Below are 21,117 nucleotides of genomic sequence, written 5' to 3' on the forward strand. Positions count from 1 at the left end.
ACTATTCTTAGAGTGTGCCTGCTCCAGCTTTTAACAGTCTTGCTGTCAAGGCTTGTAATGTTAAACTTGTATCCAGACATCCAGCTGTAACTGCATGAAGTTCAGTTGTGTTGCTACTTAAACTCTTTCTCTCCCCCCCGCCCCAACGATACTGGGAAGAGAATATGGAGGGCGGGAATGCTAGAGTATGGGAAAAAAAAGTAGTGAAATGAAAGACAGCTACCAAAATATAACAGGCTGATCGTTTAACCTTTACTGTTGGATAGATCATAGTTAGAAGTAAATTGCTTTCCAGCAGTCATGTTAGGGTCACAGGAAGTGGCTGAACATTGTGTTGGTACATCTCTGTGCAGTAAGCGGTGTTTTGCATGCCAGCAAGAGATTTTGCTTTTCATCTATTTGAAGCTTTCATAAGTGGCCTGCTGGTTCAGCATGTGTGTGCGCTTTTAGATGAAAATTAAGACCGTATGGTTGAAGGTGTTTTTTTAAAAAGATAACCGGAATGGTCGATTTTGCCGGTCCATTATTGACAGCGAGTCTCGTGATTCAGGGTAGAAGCTGAATTTGATGTAATCTAAGGAAGTATTTGACACATACCCTTACTGACTCAGTTGTGCTGCGTCTGAAAATAAGATGATATTGTACTTGGTAGAACCATGCTGTGTCTCCCCGAACAGTTACTCTTTTGTGTGAAAGTTGGCTTCAGCCCTTGGAAAGTCTGCCTTAATGTTTATTTATAAGAAACGACAACGATCAATAAACAAAGCTGAAAGGAATATCTTTTAGAAACTCTTTTCTTCAGAAAATTTGAAGGATTGTTTCGCATTTGTAATTATTTTTTAAATGTAGTGAGTGTTTTTTATGTTTACAGGTGCCAATATGGCTGGCGTGGGGTATACTGTGATAAATGTATTCCTCATCCTGGATGTGTCCATGGAACTTGCATCGAACCATGGCAGTGTCTCTGTGAAACCAACTGGGGTGGTCAGCTCTGTAACAAAGGTAAGCTAAGCTCCAAAGATACATTGGCGAGTTGCTAATGTTCTGAAATGCAGATGAGAATTTAGATTTAGTACATCAAGTGTTCCACGATTATATTGTACATGTGTAAAATTTAGTGGATTAAAAGGTTGACTATTTATTTGCTTTGTACCCAATGATAATTCCTATGATGCAAGATTTTATTAAAAACTGAATGTAAAGCTACATTTGCGTAACTAATTACTAGGAAGTAACTTTTAAATGGAAAATCCTCAATGTGTAGCAGACCAGTCAGCAAATGAATGAAAAGGTTAACGTTCTGATGAGGCTCTACCCACAACCGATCTTTCCCCTTCAGTTGCTAATTGACCTCTGTTTCCGTTAAATGTAACATTTACAGCATCTGCAGTTTTTTTTAATCTCCCGTAAATTTAAACACATAGCTTCTAACTTGATGTGTTCATATCCGTGCTGAATTTCCAGATTTGAACTACTGTGGAACTCACCAGCCTTGTTTGAATAGTGGCACCTGCAGCAACACTGGACCTGACAAGTACCAATGTACTTGCTCTGATGGCTATTCTGGGCAAAACTGCGAAATAGGTGAGTGTTATGGTTAATGATTTGATGACTTACAAAGTACTTACAGCACAGAAACAGGCCATTCGGCCCAACTGCTGGTGTTTATGCTCCTCACGAGCCTCCTCCCACCCCTATTCATCTCACCCCATCAACATATCCTTCTATTAATTTCTCTCGCGTGTTTATCTAGCTTCCCCTTAAATGTATCCATGCTATTCACCTCAACTACTCCTTGTGGTACCACGTTCCACATTCTAACTGACTTTGTCACACTTTAAAACTCTGTTCATTATCAGAGCCTCTTGTGATGGTCTGGTTAGCTGATCCAGTGATCAGCTGGTTGATTTTCCCCCGCCCCAACCTGGAGGTGTCAGCATTCCTGTTCTTGATCTATCATCATGTTGGACATGTAGCTCTGTGGACAGAATTGGGTTGACCTATAATGTTTCCTGCAGTCGAATCACCCACCAACACAGTGTCAAGGCTAGTACATAATTAATGGTCACTTGGGCAAGGTACTGGAGGTTGCTGGAAAATATTGTCAAAAGGAAAATAAAACAACAGTTTAAAGAAAACTTGTTGACACATTGGGATTAAGTTTTAAGCTGCAAAAATGACCAGACATGCAGGGAAAAAAATCGACCCCTGATTTAGAATCTTTTGGTTTTATCGTGCATAACGGTCTGTACTGTTCGAGTAGCACGCCTGCTTTTCTGGAAACTTTTAAGAATTCTCTTAAGGTTTCACATTCCACGACTTTTTAGTTCTTAATAAGTAAATTGCTATATGAAAAGGGACAAGCTAGCCTGTAGTGAAATAAATTTATTTTCGACCTAATTTATCCATCTATCTTTTAAGATGTCCTTTTTTCTGTTGATGGCTTTATTACCAGTTTGTTTGTAAGCCTGGCAAGTACTTGCATAGATCAAATCTTTAGGCTTTTTGTGGTATTTGGGCTTCTAAGAAGGATAATGTTCCGTGGCAATCCTCCAAGTTAGAGTACAATGATGAACCCATTTTATCAAGGCACTTGGAGCTTGCTGCATATTTTTTTGAGGGTCTTTTAACTGTCTACAGATGCTGTTAGAATATGATTTTTAATAAAACAAAAATTTCTCAAATTTTAAGCAAGCGTGTAGGACTGCATTGTTGGAGCTGGGGATCCTTGTTCTGGTTCAAGTCAGTAATAAGTCATGGTGCATTGATCAGGTCAGCTTGGCATAAAAGATGATTTCCTGACACTGAAATCATGCACTGGCAATGAGAACATAGGATTTGCATCCAAAAGAAAGCTGCCTGTTGACAGACCCAGGCTATGGAGGAGGGTGAAAGGTGGTACGAGCAGCAAATGGTTGAATCGAGTTATGATAATGAACTAAAATAAAACGCTGATTGCTTATTGGTATATTCTTTGCATTCTAGCTGAGCATGCCTGCATCTCTGATCCCTGCCATCATGGAGGAAGTTGTTCTGAAACCACAGCGGGATTTGAGTGCCTGTGTGCCTCTGGCTGGACTGGCCCAACTTGTACTGTCGGTAAGTGCCCTGGTGCTGCATACAAAAGGCAGAGGGAGGATGCAAAAAAAGACATGCGGGTTGTTCTTTCGACTTTATATTGAGATTTAATTAAGTGTAGATATTTGTGCTCGCGTCGTGACGGAAATCTCAATGAATTTGGAAGCAAGTTAAAGATGCATGGCTGACCAAATCCGAAACTGAAAAGGCGGATGCCAAACTTCAATGTAAATGTAGAATTTTCTTCGTGTTTCACTAAATTTTCGTCACTTGTCTTTTTATTTGTGTAGATATTGATGACTGTGCTCTGAACCCCTGTGCCCATGGTGGTACATGCCAAGATATGGTAGATGGCTTTAAATGTGATTGCCCACAACAGTGGACTGGCAAAACATGCCAGTTAGGTAACTACTTTTTTAAAAAAAAAACAACTTGAGTTTGTGCTAATGGAGTGCGCTGACGGTAAACCCATTATTTTAACCAGTGCAATTGCTTCATTTTTGTTTGTCATCGTGGACTTTTTCAAAAACTTGGGCGTGAAGGTTGTTGTTTCGAATGCATCGTACTTTGAATAAAGGGAGGAAAAAAATAGATCACTCGAATGGGAAACATGCACTCGTATTGGTTCCTGTGGGAAAGATCTCGCACCTTTCTCGGTCATGTCAACTTTCAAACCAAGGAGTCTTGCAGCTGGATTTAGAATGGGGATGATCTCATAAAGAATGGGCTGGCTGCATTCCTTCTGCAATCCTTTAATCTGCCTGACTACAACGGGGGCAAGCAGAGTCTCTCTGGACTTTGGAAATGCTTGATTAACTCCTTTTATTGTTTAATCCTGCTTTTCTTATTATTAATTAGTAACTGGGCATGTGTCAGTGAATCTGTCTAAACTGCATCTTGCGTTTTAGCTAGAAGGTGAATTGCTTTTTCTCTTAAATTTCCCTTTTTCCCCTTGTGGGCTGCTTACACAAGCGTTGGAATGGTGTGACTGGGATGCTAACTGCGGGCAGTCACACCTCTCCGCTTTCACCTTGTGATGAAGCTCCTTGCTTTTATGAAGCCTATTGTACTTCATGCAAGGACTTGGGCTGAGAATGGATAAATTGCTGAACTTAAAGTTGGAGAGGGAGCCCAGAGATTTGAAGATTTGACGGTAAAAGACGGTGACCAGATAATGAAATGCCCTTTGAAAGCATGATTATAATGCACTCGCTTGCACTCTGTTTTGGCTACAAGAATGAGCCCTCATCAGTTTAGAGCAGCTATTCTCACATGATGTCTTGTTGATTACTTAAAAAAATATATATATCTATGTATATATATTTCTTATCCCAGATGCCAATGAATGTGAAGGAAAGCCCTGTGCAAATGCTAACTCCTGTCGAAACCTGATTGGTGACTACTACTGTGATTGTATGCCTGGATGGACTGGCAAAAATTGTGATTCAGGTTAGTATTTTTGTGTGTGTGATGTTTTTAGTGTTCTGTTTGTAAAATTCAAATGTGATTGCCTTCAGAACGATTGATACTGAAATATATTGCTGGGGAGGGAGACATCGGCAGACAAGTATTTCAAAAAGGGAGTTGAAGTACCACCATGGAAAAATACAATTTTACCAGTCACTGAGCCATAATGTAACCCCTTCCTGATAATGCAAGAAGAAAATTTTAGTAACTATATTGGGAGGATTGCCTGCCGTTACATCTAACAGAATCAACTTATCTAAGAGTGCACAGAAAATATGACGGAACTGTATCCAATAGATGCAAGAGAGTTCTAAGGTTTTTAAAAAATATCTTTGTATTATATGACCGAGCATTATCCCTCATGGTTCTAACTGTTTTGTTACAGATGTTGATGACTGTCACGGGCAGTGCCAAAATGGGGGAACTTGCAAGGTGCGTCTTTGCTTTTTAATGTGCAGCGATTCAATTAAATATCATTCAAGCTGATGCATTTAACTTAAATTTATTAAAGCACTTGTATTTAGTGTAACCAAAATCTATTTGTGTCTAATTACAGTTTCGCGAGTGCTCTTTCACAGTTTAATGTTCAACCTTTGTAGAGTTGAGAGAAATCTTTTCAGCATTTTGCACTACACATACCACCAGCTAGTCATGGAGAACTCGATGGTCTGCCAGTAATTCCGCTTGTTTCTCTGCTGGACAAAGGACAAATGTGCGCTTTTAAAATTTATTTTACCCCTTCAAGACTGACCATTTAAGGGTTAAATGTGCTTGCACTGGCCTGACTGATTCTCTTTCTCTCTCTCTCTCTTTCAGGATTTGGTTAATGATTATCGCTGTACCTGTTTGCCTGGCTATGCAGGAGATGACTGTGAGAAAGACATCAATGAATGTGAAAGCAGCCCTTGCCTCAATGGAGGTCACTGCCAAGATGAAGTCAATGGATTCCAATGTCTGTGCCCTGTCGGTTTCTCTGGAAACCTCTGTCAGGTGAGCATTGGGTGTAATGCATACCCTGGATAACTGGGCTGCCACAAAAGATCTCTGTTTTGCTGGTATTCACTATGTATTTCTTAGTTACTTAAGACCTGCTGTACACTGGCTAGTGGTTTGATAGGAAAATTCAGAAACTGAGCGCAATTTAAATTCCCTGTATAGTTTCTCTTTTTTTTTAAAAAAAAAACTATTTTCTCCCTACCCCTTGAGCATTAGTTCCTGCTGTAGCATAGTTCTGTGGGTGCTGGGGCCCCATGTGATTGTATTTCATGTGTGGCCCTCAGACAGTGAGTCTGCTTGGGAGGGGGTGGGGGGGGGGGGGGGTGGGGGAGGGGAAGAGGAGAGAAGAGAAGAGCTCACAGCCAACGTGTCTTCGCCCAGCAACGTTTCCACCAGAAGTGTCTCTCTTGACTGGGAGCTCTGGCTGATTTTTTTTTTTCCTCTTCATTCCCACCCCCACCCTAAGGCACGAAAGGTTAATTGCACTGCCCAAGCTGCTGACTGGAGATTAACTAGCTCTCTGTGCCCTGAGATTGCATCACGCCTAGGACCTTGTGGTCCGTATGGCTCCGTTTCGTGTTGCCTTTACCAGCTAAGCCACGGGGAGATCCTTTACCACCGTGCCCTTTATTTGCCTGGCAAATTAGGATGTAGCAGAACAAAGTGAGACAGTTCAAATCTTTCAAGATAACTTGCAGGTGAGGAATGTTGAAACCCAGAAGTCGCATAGTACAAACTGACCATAGGCCAATTAAAAGCTAGGTGCAAATTTGTGTCGGTGAAAGGGTAAAGCACTATAAATGTGCTATCTTTGTGGTCCTGTTGATAACTCTGCCTATAATACTACCCCTCCTCTGTTGGTCCTGTTGATAACTTTGTCTATAATACTACCTCTCCTCTGTAGGCTAGAACTTAAAATGTTTCCCTTTTTACACATTACAGCTGGACATTGATTACTGTGAACCAAACCCGTGCCGGAATGGGGCGCAGTGCTTTAATCTGGCCAATGATTACTTCTGCAGTTGCCCAGAAGACTACGAAGGAAAAAATTGCTCCCATTGGAAAGACCATTGCCGAACTACCCCTTGTGAAGGTACTTCCCAGTCACTTGCTTGTTCAAGCAGATTTCTTGAACAAGCTACGGGGAAGAATTGCAAAGTAGTTATTCTAGTTAGCAGATACAGTGCATGCTTTTATTTTCAGTGGTGATTGCATTGCACTGTACAGTCATTCCAATTGAGTCCTGCGTTACTGGTACACGGCACAACTGTTGGCTCTCCGAGGCATCATTGTAAGCCTCGTTCTAAAAACAGAACGCTTCTTCGATGGGGCTATTTGCAGGATGCTGTGAGAGCCTGAGCTGCCATTCCTACAGGAAAGGACATTATTTGCAACGGATCAGACACTGGCTAACCATTAACAAGCTCTGTGTGTGTTCCACCTAATAATTGCTCAGTGGCTTTCTCATTCTGTTCTATGGGGATGTAGGGTGTTAGGTCAGACCTACCACAGAGTGCGATAGTAATTCAGCAGCTTTGGTTTTGATGCGTTATAACACTTACAAGAAAATGTATGTACCTCAAGTGTTTATACTAGGAGAACAATGCAAACAGTTGTACACAGGCAAGGCAATGCACCTTTTGGCGTTCTGTATGTGTTTAAAACATTACATTGTTCCCCACTGTCCTGTGGAACCAAAAAAAAAAGTGTTTGTGGAATAGTGGCACTCTCCCAAAAGTTAGGACCAAGCTCTTAAATTCCACAAACTCTTTTAAATTATTGGTAGTTTATATGCATCTGGATGTCTTTGTTACCATTTGCGTACGAGTTCATTGACTTAGGTCTGAAAGATCCATTAAGAAACTTTATTTTTTTTTGCTTCCTGTTCTTACTCAGTTATTGACAGCTGCACAGTCGCCGTCGCTTCCAACAGTACTCCCGACGGGATCCGATACATCTCTTCAAATGTTTGTGGGCCTCATGGGAAATGCAAGAGTCAGGCAGGGGGGAAATTCACCTGTGATTGCAACGAAGGATTCACTGGCACCTACTGTCATGAAAGTAAGAATGACGTTATCACCCTCCCTCCTTCCCGTACTTTATTCCTCCTTCCCTCCCCCCACCCCCCCCCCCCCCCCACCTCTTCTCTTTCCTTCCCCTCCCCCCAGTGAGTTAAAGCATAATTGTTTCAATTCCTCCTCTAAATGTTGAGCTGCAGGTCATAAACTGCACTTGCACTCGAAGACCACTACCTCCTTGTGTCTGAATCTTGGAGTGTGCTATAGGTTCGACACATTTCCTTGACTGGCAAGGCTTTTATTTTCCCTTTTGACCTTGTGGCATCTGTGAATAATCAGCTAGTTGTCCCTGATCTTGACACAGAATCCAATTGTGGATAGACCACACTTGAAAGTAACTTAGTAACAGAGTGCAATTTTTAAACTTGTGATCAATTTTCTTTCTTTAGTTTGTTTGAAGCAGAGATCTTTGTTTCAACATGAGATTAAAACTTTCAGTCAGCATTCAGGCTATTTAATAGCCTTTATCTGCACTTGGCTTTCTCAGATCAGAGGTCTTGATAGCATCCTAAATCAGCAGGAACCCTCTCTGATCAAAATATTGGTTTGCTGTTTGAGAGAATTTTACACATCACTGAAAAATAGTGAGCGTTGAAAAACAGTAGCTTACTTTTTCTAAAAATGAGACTTCTGCATTTCCCGAAACAGATATTAACGACTGTGAGAGTGATCCTTGCAAAAATGGTGGGACCTGCATTGACGGAGTCAACGTCTATCAGTGTATATGCCGTGAAGGATGGGAAGGCATCCTCTGCCAAATCAGTAAGTTGTGCTGTCTCCTAATGGCTTTGCATCGCTCAAATGTTCAGAGCAAGATGTAGATTTTCTTTGTGATCTGTTCAATAAAAACATTTGTGAAGCAGTTGGCCCACTCCTCGAGCAATTTCTGTTTATACACTTCAGTGTTGGTTATAGTCCTCAGAATAAAAATTTAAAGGGTAGAGTTTTCGCAAAACTTAATTTTGATGTGCAGCTTTCATGTATTTGCTGGATGGATATTAGCAATTATATAGCGCCTTTAACATAGTAAAATGTCCAAAGTGCTTCATAGGAGCAACTATCAAACAAAATTTGACACCGAGCCCATGAGAGATTGGTGATCAAAAGCTTGATGAAAGGGGTAGGTTTTAAGGAGCTTCTTAAAAGGGGAGAGATAGAGGGGCGGAGATTTTGAGAAAACTCCAGAGCTTAGGGCCGAGGCAGCTGAGGGTATGGCCGCCAATGGTGGAGTGATTTAAAATCAGGGATGCTCAAGAGGCCAGAGATCTGGGAGGATTGTAGGGCTAGAGGAGGTTACCAAGATGGACAGGGGCATGTGCAAGGGTGCATTATTTTTTTACTGGCTCTGCTTGGTGATCAATAGTGGTAGCTCAGAGCCTGATGCAGTGCAAGTTGTGTGTGCAGCTGTCAAGTTACTGTTTGCTTTTCTGTTTTGCAGATATTAACGATTGCAGTATAAATCCATGCCAGAATGGAGGCAAGTGTCAGGATCTGGTGAATGATTTCTATTGTGAATGCAAGAATGATTGGAAAGGCAAAACATGTCATTCTAGTAAGTGCTCTTCATTTTGATTAACTGCACTGTTGCACGAGAAAGCAGAATTTTTACCTGGTGCAGCCAATTTTTAAACTTGTGGTGGTTTGCAGGGGACAGCCAATGCGATGAAGCGACGTGCAACAATGGCGGGACATGTTATGACGAAGGAGATACGTTTAAGTGTATGTGCCCGCTTGGCTGGGAAGGTGCCACTTGCAACATTGGTAAGTATTTGTTGGATGATTTTTTTTAAGCTTCGTTTTCTTAGTGCACTTGGCAAAAATTGTGATTTTTATTTTTCTCCTGCAATCCCATAGCAAGAAATAGTAGCTGTTTACCAAATCCTTGTCAGAATGGCGGTACTTGTGTGGTCAGTGGCGATTCCTTTACTTGTGTCTGCAAAGAAGGCTGGGAAGGATTCACATGCTCGCAGAGTGAGTATCCGCATTTTGTGGCAGCAGAACTATCAAAGATGGAAAGCTGTTTTTGTTCCTGTTAGTAGCCAAAAATGTAATCCATCCTCTTTTCCCTTAATGAAAAAGAGACCGTACCTTTACATACCGCTTTATCCCATTGCCAAAACATCCCAATGTGCTTCACGCAGCAAATTACTTTTTTGGCGTGCAGAGAGTTTTATGCAGGCAAATGATAACTGACCATAATTTGCTGTCCAAATAACGGTGAGGCTAATGGCGCTCGCCATTATTTATGTGCAAATGGTATAGCAACTTCAAGAGAGGGGCAGATGTGCAGCTAAAGGTGGAAATACAGAAGTTGCTGTCCGAGTTGCGTCGCTCCACCATTGGCTTCACGAAAACAGCATCTTGCTGTCTGGCTCTCCACATTGAACTGCGTGATGTTGCTGTATCTTCACGGTAGACAAGAACTAAACTCACCACAAAGTTAAATCTTGTTCATTTCGGTCTAAGTTCCCTGTTTACAATGTGAAGTGCTAATTATTGCCAAATCAAGCTCTCTGCACTGAAAATTAACTATTACAAGCGTGGCGTCTCATTCCTTCAGGTTTTAATTGCAGTTGGAGATTTTGAAAATGTAAATTCTTTTTTTTACTTTTCTCCCCTCTCTCTCTCCCTCTCTCTCTCTCTCTCTCTCTCTGCCTCCCTCTCCCTCTCCCTCCCTCCAATCTTCCTTTCCCCCTCTTTATTTCTCTTTGTACCTGATTTGACATTGAATTCACCAACTCTAATTTAGACTTCCTTCTCAATCCTTGAGTTGTTAATTTCACAATCCTTCGATCTGATTGGCCACAAAAATACCCTGTTGCTTGCCCTGTTCACCCGGGTCCCAGATGCCCGATTTTCCTCACTGCGCGATTAGCAGCTCGCACTCTCAGCAACTTGCCAACTTACAAAAAAATGTAAAAACCTGAACAGGCAAGGGCGAGTCTAACTAACGCAGATGCCATTTGATTCACTCCTATAGCTTAATCAGGCCCAGTATCTTAAATCTGTGTTCTAATATCACCAGCATGTTTATGTTCTCCTCTTGGCTTTATTTTTGTGAAGGCAGGCAAAATAAGCATTTTAACTGCGACTCTGCCAGATCTAATAGCAATCCATTTTACTGCCCAGTACTAGACCTGTGCCTGGGAGAGACACAAATTACATAAATGAATGCAGATGTGATCTTGTTCCCAACATTCTTGACTGATCAGTGAGATGTCTGCTTCCACTCATTTCTTCCTGTTAGTTACTTTACAAGGACTGCCTCCCTATGTGCACATCTGTCAAAATGTATTTAGCAAAGTCCATGGTGAAAGCCTGGAATCCATTCAGAAGGGTAACAGCCTATTTGACAAACAGTAAATGACTTCCTACACTTTAATCAGAGGCCTGTTAACAAGTAACCACCTTAGGCGCTAGTACAGTGGAAAATTTGTGTTTCACAATCATTAAAACTTAAATTTTAAATTTTTTTTCTAGATACAAATGACTGCAATCCACACCCTTGGTAAGTAAGATTTTTTATTTTTTTAAATATATATTTGGATTCGATTCTTCTCTACGTGTGTTATTATAGTCTCTGCATGTCTAATGTTAACTTTGTAATTTAACAGTTACAACAGTGGCACTTGCGTGGATGGCGAAAACTGGTATCGGTGTGAATGTGCACCTGGTTTTGCTGGACCAGACTGTCGGATAAGTGAGTATTAAAATATGGCATCACTGTTGTTTTTAAGGCTTGTGTTTTTATTACTGAGTCCTTCTTGGTGTCATATTTGACCCTGAAATGAGTTTTCGACCACATAACCACAGCATAATTAAGACCACCTATTTCCACCTCTGTAGCATCACCTGTCTCTGTCCTTGCCTCAGCTCATCGCTGCTGAAGCCCTCATCCATGCCTTTGTTACCTCTAGACTTGACTGTTCCAGTGCACTCCTGGCTGGCCTCCCACATTCTACACTACTTAAACAAGAGGTGATCCAAAACCCGGCTGCCTGTGTTCTAATTTGCACCAAGTCCCGCTCATCCATCACCCCTGTACTCACTGACCTATACTGGCTTCTGGTTAAGTAATGCCTCGATTTCAAAATTGTCATCCTTATTTTCAAATCCCTCCATGGCCTCATCCCTCCCTATCTCTGTAATCTCCTCCCCGCCCACAACCCCCCCATGATATCTACGCTCCTCTGATTCTGCCGCCTTGAGCAACTCTGATTATAATCGCTGAACTATTGGTGGCTGTGGCTTCTGTTGCCTCGGCCCCAAGCTCTGGAACTCCCTGCTTAAACCTTTCTGCCTCTCTACGCCTCTACACCTCTGTCCTTAAAACCTACCTCTTTGACACAGGTTTTGGTCACCTGTGCTAATTTTTACTTGCACGGCTCGATATCAAATTTTTTATCTCATAATACTCCTGTGAAGTGCCTTGGGGCGTTTCACTACATTAAAGGCGCTATATAAATGCAAGTTGTAATCGTATTGGCCGAGAGCTGACATTAATGAACAGTAAATGTGAGTAGTTGTAGAATGAGCTCAACGCTAACCCCACATTTACTTCAAAGGGGACACAGTCTAAGGATAAGGGGTAAGCCATTTAGGACTGAGATGAGGAGAAACTTCTTCATTCACCTGTGGAATTCTCTACCGCAGAGAGTTGTTGATGCCAGTTCGTTGGATATATTCAAGAGGGAGTTAGATATGGCCCTTGCGTCTAAAGGGATCAAGGGGTATGGAGGGAAAGGGGTACTGAGGTGAAAGATCAGCCATGATCTTATCGAATGGTGGTGCAGGCTCGAAGGGCCGAATGGCCTACTACTGCACCTATTTTCTATGTTTCAAAGCCAATGTGTTGTGGGTCTGGAGATTAGCCAATATAGCATCTTTAGTTCAAGAAGGGAGGATAAGCCAATTAATTACTGACCTGTTTGTCAAACATTGGTTGTACGCAAACTCTTAACATCCAACATTCAAGATTAAAATTAGTGAGCATTTAGAAATGCCTGATTCAGCTTGGAATTTTTAAAGGCAAGTCATGTTTGAAAATCTATTGGTCATTTCTTCATTTAAAAAAAAAGCTTTTTGGAAAGATAAAGGAATATAGTAGATGTGTTGTATATATTTCAGAATGTGTTGGATAAGTTCGCGCAAGCATCCGGTTAGAAAAGTTCAGGTGGATGGTATAGGAGTAAGTGTAGCAGTGTGGATAGGAAGTTGGTTTATGGACAGGAAGCTGAGCTGGGGTTAATGGGTGTTGCTATGATTGGAGGATTGGTAATGATTTGGGATTAGTAAGCACTGTCTCAAATTTGCCAGTGACCTAAAAATAACAAGTTTGCCAAATGATGTAGAGGTACTGTAAAACATGGATTAGTGGAATGGACAGACAAGTGGCTGATGCAATTTAATGTGGATAAGTAAAATATTTTAATATCTAATGTTAACTCTTACTGCACTATTGATCCAGCAAGTGAGGTTTCTGTAATCAACAATTTATTTGGTTAAAATCCATTCCTGATGTCCTAAACTACTTCACTATAATCCTAACTTGTGCTGTTTCTGCACTGTGTTTCAACTTTTTACTCTGTCCTACTTGAAAACTGGCAGAGGAGATTCCCATTGCTAGTTACTATCTTGTGTTCCCATCCCACCCTTTGTTTGCTGGGAGTGCATTTGTTGGGTAAAGGCTCGGCTGTAATGCCACTGTGGTTAAAGAGACTGCTGACTTTCTCTGGCTCATTGAGACTCAGCAGAGGGTGCGCAGCTCCCATTGGAAATACCTGAGGAGCGAGACATTCACCTCGGGAGGTGTGGGAGGCAAAAATCAACACACTATTCCTGTCCAAACTGTCTAATTTATCTGTGTCTTCTTTGCATTTTTAGTATAGATTCATAGAAACATACAGCACAGAAAGAGGGATATAATTATATTGAATATATCCCTTGAATTTAGCCCACCAAACCTGTGCTGGTTCTTTGAAAGAGCTGTCGTGCATAGTTCCCAGTCTTATCTAGTGTTCTTGGCAATTACCAGCCTGGAAATCAGCTATTTGCAGCACTCCAGGCCATTGCAAGTTTTAAAATATATATATATATATATATATATATACAAGGGAACATTGCTTTTAAAGTCAAAATGTTATTTTGGACAAGTTACATTCCTCCGAATGTGCCTGATCATTTGGGTTAAAGTGAAAGATTATAGCCAAAAATGAGATTTTTAAACTTCTCTTGTGACTGACAATTGAGGAGCACAATTGCTTTTAAATGCCTTTGTCTCATAATAAAACAATTACATTTTCAGACATCAATGAGTGTCAGTCTTCACCCTGTGCTTATGGAGCTACATGTGTAGATGAAATCAATGGCTATCGTTGTATTTGCCCTCCAGGACGAAGTGGCTTAAGGTGTCAAGAAGGTAAATCCCGTCTCCAAATATATTGAATATAAACCCTTGAATATAGAAGATTAAGGAGTGATCTAATTGGAGTGTTTAAGATAATTCAAGGATTTTATAGGGTAGATGGAGAGAAACTAATCCAAAAAAAGATGGCGTAACCTTAAAATTAGAGCTAGGCCGATCAGAGGTGATGTCAAGAAGCGCATTCTTAAGGGTAGGGGGAAAACTGGAACTCTCTCCCCAACAAGCTGTTGAGGCTGGGGGTCACTTGAAAATATCAAAACTGAATAATTTTTTATGTTAAGTATATTGAGGGTTACAGAACTAAGGCTGGTGGATGGAGTTCAGATACTGATCAGCCATGATTTCATTGAATGGCAGAACAGACTTGAAAGGCTGAATGGCTTACTCCTGTTACTAGTCCCAGCCTTAACTTTTTCTGTACATTTTAATCTTGCTAATACGTTGCATTTACAGTGAGGAGGGTTTTAGTATTGTGGTTTCCTTCCACATCAGAATGAATTTAATATTCTTAAACTGGCTGTCATGATGTATGAGTTGGATGTTGCAAGGAGGGAAATAATTAGTTGGGGGTGGAGTTCTGAATTCTAGAATGCAACATTTCTGTTGAGCATGTTAAGTTTTTTTTTTCTGAATATTCTCTGAAGCAAGTTTTTTAGTTTCAATTGTCTCCCCTGCATCATGTAGTTACAGGGAGAGCTTGCATTCTGAAAGATAGCATTGTATCGCACGGAGCTAAATGGGAAGAAGACTGCAACGGATGTCAATGTCACAATGGCAGAGTTACATGTACAAAGGTATGATGAGTGCAATAAGAGCGCTCAAATCTGTGAAAATGAAGTGAAATTAAATCTAATAAAAGAACCAAATTAAATATGGGCGAGGTGGGAGAGAGGAAGGAGATCAGAGTAACGGTGATTTTAGATTTGGCCCTTTTCCCGCAGTAGAGCAGTATCTGCTGGCTCCTCATGTTTATATCGCTAAACATAGTTACAATTCTGCTGTTGGGATAAGGGAGTGGCTTTAGCAACATAAACCAGGGAAGCTAGCCCACAGTGTTGCACTCAAATTACACCATGTCAAAAGACTATGAGCAGAGGCTGATAATTAGAAGGTAAAATAAAAGTGACGGTTGCAGAAACTTTTTTATTAAAAAAAACTGTTGGAAAAGTATTTAAAAAAGATTAACTGAAAAGCTCATCATGGGGCTAACCTTTAGTGCCTAGGTTGAATGCGAACATTTAGCCATATTTTACATAGCTAGCCACAAGTAGCTTGAATGAGAATTTTTGCCCTTTTAGGTACTGGAATTTCAAGTATCCATTGGATTGCATACTTGCCTTTCTGCCTTCCATCCATCCTAATGAAGGGTCATTCAATTGGCTCCCTATCGGGGGTGTGAAAGCATGTTTGAGTGATCTCCTACCAACTTTCTCTCAGGCCCTGCCCTTGCTGCTCGCATATCCTTGTCCTCTTCCTGCTCAAGACTCCAATTAGCTGATCTGAAATAAGTATTTGTATCTGGGGAATTGAATTTGGATGATCTTTATCGTGTTCATTGATAAGCTTGAGCAAGAAAATGTATGCTCTAGTATGGAATTAAACTAGGAAATGAAGTAGTGATCTATATTAAATTTGTTACAGGGTGAATAAAGTATAGATTTTTGTTTACAAAATCTATACAGTGCAATTGGCAAGATGTTTTTAAGGGATGTGTGAGAACCATGCTTTAAAATTACAATAAGATCCAGAAATTACTTTTGAAGAATATTTTTGTAAGACCATGCTCACCCTGATCAGTAGATAATGAATTTGATAAATTCTGTCTTGTAGATGTGGTGTGGACCTAAACCTTGCAGAGTGCACGGGAAAGGCCGTGGCGATTGCCCAGCATGGCAAACCTGCCTCCCTGTCCAGGATGACCACTGCTTTGTGCCTCCATGTGTGGGCTTGGGTGAATGCTCATCTAGTCGGCCGCCAACGAAAACCAGATGCCAGCCCAACACTGATTACCTTGACAGTACTTGTGCTAAGATCACTCTTGCTATTAACAAGGAGATGCTGCGACCGGTATGTAACACCCAAATATCAAAGTGACTTTTTAACTCCAGAATTTATTTTTATTGATGTGATAACATAGGAACAGGTGAAGGCCATTCAGTCCCTCACGCCTGTTCTACCATTCAGCGAGCTCATGGCTGATCTGTATCCTAACTCCATTTAGCCGCCTTTGATCCATATCCCTTAATACCATTGGCTTACAAAGATCCATCGATCTCTGATTTAAAAAATATATAAATTGAGCTAGCATCTACTGCTTTTTGTGGGAGTGAGAAAGTCCACACTTTACGTGAAGATGTGTTTCCTAACTTCTCTCCTGAATGGTCTGGCTCTCTGATTTTAAGGTTATGTCCCCTTGTCCTGGACTCCCCTCAACAGCAGAGAGAGTTTCTCTCTCTCTCTCTACCCTATCTAATTCTCTCTTATAAACCACCCTTCCCTAGAAACCCAAATCAAATCACCCCTTAACCTTCTATATTGCAGCGAGTATTTGTAATGTTAATGACCTGGTTCTACATTTTCGATATGTCCATTCCAGCTGTATCAAAGTATCTACCCGATATTATCTGACTGTTTGATTTGTTTTATTTTAGGGCGTTACCATTGAACAAATTTGTGTGGAACTGAGGCGTCTGCAGGTTTTGCGCAACCTGTCGGTGGAACATTCACTTTATCTCGTCTGTGAGCAAACCCAGTCTGCTGCAAATGAGATTAACGTGGCAATAGTAAGTATCTCCCTGCATCATATTAAAGTTTCAAACAAACCTGGTGTCAATAAGTTCAGGTTGTTAAAAGTTTATTTTTTACTCTTGCCCCCCAGTCAGTGGAGAATTCACTCCAGGAAACTAATCCAATCAAGGATATAACTGAAAAAATTACTGATGTCATCAGTAAACGTGATGGAAACAACACTATCCTTGCAGCTATCGCAGAGGTTCGAGTCCAAACAATGCATGAACCCCTCAAGCCAGGTAAGATGCAGTGCGATTTGGGAGTTTAGAAAAAGGCAACTCTAAAACTCAGGTTGTCTAAGGCATTTTCCCATAAGGATAGGGACAAATAAACAGCTTCGACAGCCTTGGTTGCTTCCCATACCTACTTGGCAGTTGGTTGTCGATTGGGATCGACGTCTGCAAGAGAGTTTGCTGTCCATTCCCAAAGAACAAGCCATGCAAAATCTACCTTGGCACCAGATAATCGGGTCTTAACCGCCTCTATCAGACAAATCGGCAAATATGGTTCTGCATATAGATAAGGGCGTACTTAATATCTTGACGACAATGTAATCCGGTTTTGCTATTCCCCACATTACAACAGTGACTACATTCCAAAAGTACCTCATTGACTAAAGCGCTTTGAGATTTCCGGTGGTCGTGATAAGCGCTATATAAATGCAAGTCTTAAGGTTCTCTGGCAGCTATTTATGCCTTGCCTAACTTGGCACGTAGTCTGAGATTGTTGGCAGGCTATATAACGCTGGAAGGTATTGCTAGATCCTGTCCTCGCTTAACATTCACGTGCATGTGTTTCAGTGGGTGTCACGGCCCTGTGATCAGGAGTGCGAACCCAAGGGGTACTAGGCTAATTGTAGCAATCTAATTGCTGCCCTGGCTGAGCTAAGCCAACTGTGTTGACCGAGGATCAGCAACAGCTTGCATTTATATAGCGCCTTGAACGTGGTAAAACGTTCCATGGCGCTTCACGGGAGCGTTGCCAAACAAAATTTGACACCAAGCCATATGAGATATTGGGGCAGCTGACCAAAAGCTTGGTCAAAGAGGTAGGTTTTAAGGTGCGCCTTTAAGGAGAGAGGTGTAGAAAGGCGGAGAGGTTTAAGGAGGGAATTCCAGAGCTTAGGGTCCCAGCAGCTGAAGGCACGGCCACCAATGATGGTGATTAAAATCTTGGATGGTCAAAAGGCCAGAATTGGAGGAATGCAGAGATCTTGGAGGGTTGTAAGCTGGAGGAGGTTAGAGATAGGAAAGGGGGAAAGCTATGGAAAGATTTATTCCAAAACCTTCTGGTTTCTATGGCTGGTACATTTTCCAATCAAGGCATCAGGAGCTCCTAAAGTATAAATTTTAGTTCTTGCTGTCTCACTTCATTTTGTTCTCATTGCAGATTTCCTGATCCCCTTGCTGAGCTCGGTGATCACCGTTGTTTGGATCTGTTGCTTCGTAATGTTGTTTTTCTGGTGGATACGACGTCGAAGAAAACAGAGCAGTCCGACTCCCACGGCGTCTGATGACACCACAAACAATGTCCGAGAGCAGCTGCATCAAATAAAAAATCCCATTGAGAAGCACGGAACAAATAGTTCCACCAGCAAAGACTACGAAAACAAAAATTCGAAAATTGCCAAAATAAGGACGCATAACTCAGAGCTTGAAGAAGTGGATGTAGACAAGCACCAACAAAAGACGAGGTTTTCCAAACAGCCGGCCTACACACTGGTGGACAGAGATGAAAAACCGGCACAAGGCACTCCTACAAAAAATCCGAATTGGACAAATAAACAAGATAACAGAGACTTAGAAAGTGCACAGAGCTTGAGTCACATGGAATACATTGTATAGCAGTCAGCGGTGCTGCCTATTTAATATTAAAGATGCACAGCCTTTTGCTATCCCTGAAGGCTCAAAGTCATAGTTCCTAAATTGTTCTGTAATATTTGAGTGTAAAGGGTATTATCTACAAAGAATCCCTATGTTCGTTCAAGTTAAGACAAACTGACTTACACTGGCATTGATAGTTGCTGTGGTTGGCTGAGATTACACGTGCTGCATCTCACGTCTATGCAAAACTAGTCAAAGTGCCCTCATGTAAATTCAGTTGCAGTTGATGCATTGCTGAAGCATTCTGTACTTCAATCGCAGTCTAATTCGGATTCCTTGCTCTTTTGAACTGAAACCCAGTTGTAGGCGTTTGCCCGGTCCCAATTTAATTTAAGATGGTGAATTTTTATTTATTTTTTACTGGCTCTAATTTCTCAGTATTAAGTTATGTATAATAGGTTTGACTTTGTTAGTCCTAGTTTTGTATTTGAAAGTGCCTTTTCAGCTGGGAACCACAGCAATCATCAAAATCCAAGATGATATTTTTTTTGTTGGGCACAAATGTCAGCAGTTGCTGTTCAGATGAAGAATTTAATAAAAAAAAGGCCAAGTGTTTATGATTTTGTATAAATGTAAATACTTTTTTTTAATTAATCACTGTGTATATTTGATTTAATAACTTAAATAATCAAGAGCCTTAAATACCATTCCTTTTATTTATATGTATGTTTAGATTTGAAGATTTTTGATAGCTTTGTAAGCTTATGGCTCCTTTATTTTTGATGAATTGTTTTTGTGTTTCAGTAATGTTGCCTCCATGCCAGTTTTGAGGTGTGCTCTAGATGCAGAATAGATTATTTTTTAACACTAGGATTGGCCGTGTGCCTTGGAACTGTTTTGTACAATGTCAGACATTTTGGATCAATTTCTATAGTATCACTTCAAGCTCTTTTTTCTTTCTTTTGGCCAGGATATTTTTTGTATGCATCAATTTGAGGACGAGCGGAGAGCATTAGACTAGAATGCTTTAATATTTGCTGCTTTAGAGTTTAAAACATTTGAGTGACAGGCAGACAGTCTGCAACAAGATACACGTGTAAGGGAACAAATTAACCTATTTACTTTTGTGTAACTGAAATGTGAGTGGTTGCATGTACTTTAAAAAAAATTAAAAAAAATATATTGAATATCTCTAGATAGTGCATTTGAGTTAAAAGCACAACACAACAACTTTATTTTGTAAATCCTGATCTTTCACCATGGATATAATATTGAACCACTTGTAGATTTGATTCTTGTAATAACATACCTGCATTTAGGAAGTATTCTAATAAGCTAGCTGTTGAATACTTGAATGGTAGATTTCTCCAGTGAGATCACTATGTAGAAATGCCACATTACACTGCCTGCCTTACCTGAGGAAATCCAAGTGCTTCTGCAATCCCTACCCAGATCTGAAAAGGCTCTTAAACATGGTAATCTCATTGGTGAAACCTTGATCATGATGTTTTCTTGGGTATTGTGACATTAGTGTTATATGAACATGAGGATGCATTTTTGATGTGTTGCTCCTGGCAATAAATTTTGGAAATTAATATTTATTAAATATTTTGATACAACAATGCACTACTGTTGTGTGCTTTCTTTTCAAAATGTGCATGCATTTCCATAATTTCTAAAACATGAGCGTTACACGATCAGTTCTAAAATGTGCCCCTTAGATTTACTCAGTTCTGAAATTTTATTTTGGCTAAACAAAAGACATTATTGTTAATCCCAGTACTTTTGTACCTTGAGATTTCAAACACTGACTTGTACAGCGAATTGCAACTCACTCAATGTTTTGGAACTGTAATGTATCTTTTGGTTAGAAAAATGCTGGGTTATTAGCAATGAGCTTTTTGTCAAGCAGATCAGCCAGTTACATGACTATTACTTTGTAATTTTCTACAAATCTTACACTTTTTCTCCAATTGCATTCTATTGCATTGTCTACATTTACTTGTTAGTTGTTGGTCTTTAACCAATTGGATGACAGGGCACCATTTCTAAATGGACAAGTTGCTGCAGTACCTCAGGCTGTCTTGTATTTTTTTGTGTTCCTGTCAGCCTCCTGCAAGAGTTTTACTCTGAAGTGTAATAGCTGGTTCAAGAGATGGCTTCCCGTAATTTGGTTTATAGTTGCATAAATATTTTGTTAAGCAAGTTGTATGTTACTTTCAAATTCTTGCTGTCCAGCTTCTCCCAATTTGATTGTGTAATAATCACTATTTGCCAACTGTTTAATTCTTTGTAACATGTCTGTATGTTGTGACTTTTTCTTGTGCCCATTATCCGGAAAATCCCAATAAAAACGTTTTGAACAGAAGTATTCCGATTTTTATGGAAGATTTTACTTTTAAGGCTATCATTCAATTTGTCCATTGTTTGTCCAATCTATTACTGTGGGGTGGGGGGGTGG

General features: G+C 40.5%; 1 protein-coding gene across 1 annotated transcript in view; it reads left to right on the top strand.

Annotated features, from left to right (window-relative positions):
• Positions 1–20,278, top strand: part of jag1b (jagged canonical Notch ligand 1b) — a 41,499-nt gene extending 21,221 nt beyond the window's left edge. The window contains exons 6-26 of the mRNA XM_070889849.1: positions 872–1,002; positions 1,465–1,584; positions 2,986–3,099; positions 3,369–3,482; positions 4,414–4,527; positions 4,931–4,977; positions 5,362–5,535; positions 6,484–6,634; positions 7,438–7,602; positions 8,268–8,381; positions 9,058–9,171; positions 9,267–9,380; positions 9,474–9,590; positions 11,100–11,127; positions 11,234–11,319; positions 13,924–14,037; positions 14,728–14,837; positions 15,874–16,110; positions 16,695–16,826; positions 16,922–17,072; positions 18,223–20,278. Coding sequence (XP_070745950.1) covers positions 872–1,002; positions 1,465–1,584; positions 2,986–3,099; positions 3,369–3,482; positions 4,414–4,527; positions 4,931–4,977; positions 5,362–5,535; positions 6,484–6,634; positions 7,438–7,602; positions 8,268–8,381; positions 9,058–9,171; positions 9,267–9,380; positions 9,474–9,590; positions 11,100–11,127; positions 11,234–11,319; positions 13,924–14,037; positions 14,728–14,837; positions 15,874–16,110; positions 16,695–16,826; positions 16,922–17,072; positions 18,223–18,677 — 2,902 coding nt within the window. The 3' untranslated portion in view covers positions 18,678–20,278. The remainder of the gene's footprint in view (positions 1–871; positions 1,003–1,464; positions 1,585–2,985; positions 3,100–3,368; positions 3,483–4,413; positions 4,528–4,930; positions 4,978–5,361; positions 5,536–6,483; positions 6,635–7,437; positions 7,603–8,267; positions 8,382–9,057; positions 9,172–9,266; positions 9,381–9,473; positions 9,591–11,099; positions 11,128–11,233; positions 11,320–13,923; positions 14,038–14,727; positions 14,838–15,873; positions 16,111–16,694; positions 16,827–16,921; positions 17,073–18,222) is intronic.
• Positions 20,279–21,117: the final 839 nt, after the last annotated feature.

The sequence above is a fragment of the Pristiophorus japonicus genome, chromosome 9 (assembly GCF_044704955.1).
Source record: "Pristiophorus japonicus isolate sPriJap1 chromosome 9, sPriJap1.hap1, whole genome shotgun sequence".
In the NCBI taxonomy this organism is placed as follows: Eukaryota; Metazoa; Chordata; class Chondrichthyes; family Pristiophoridae; genus Pristiophorus; species Pristiophorus japonicus.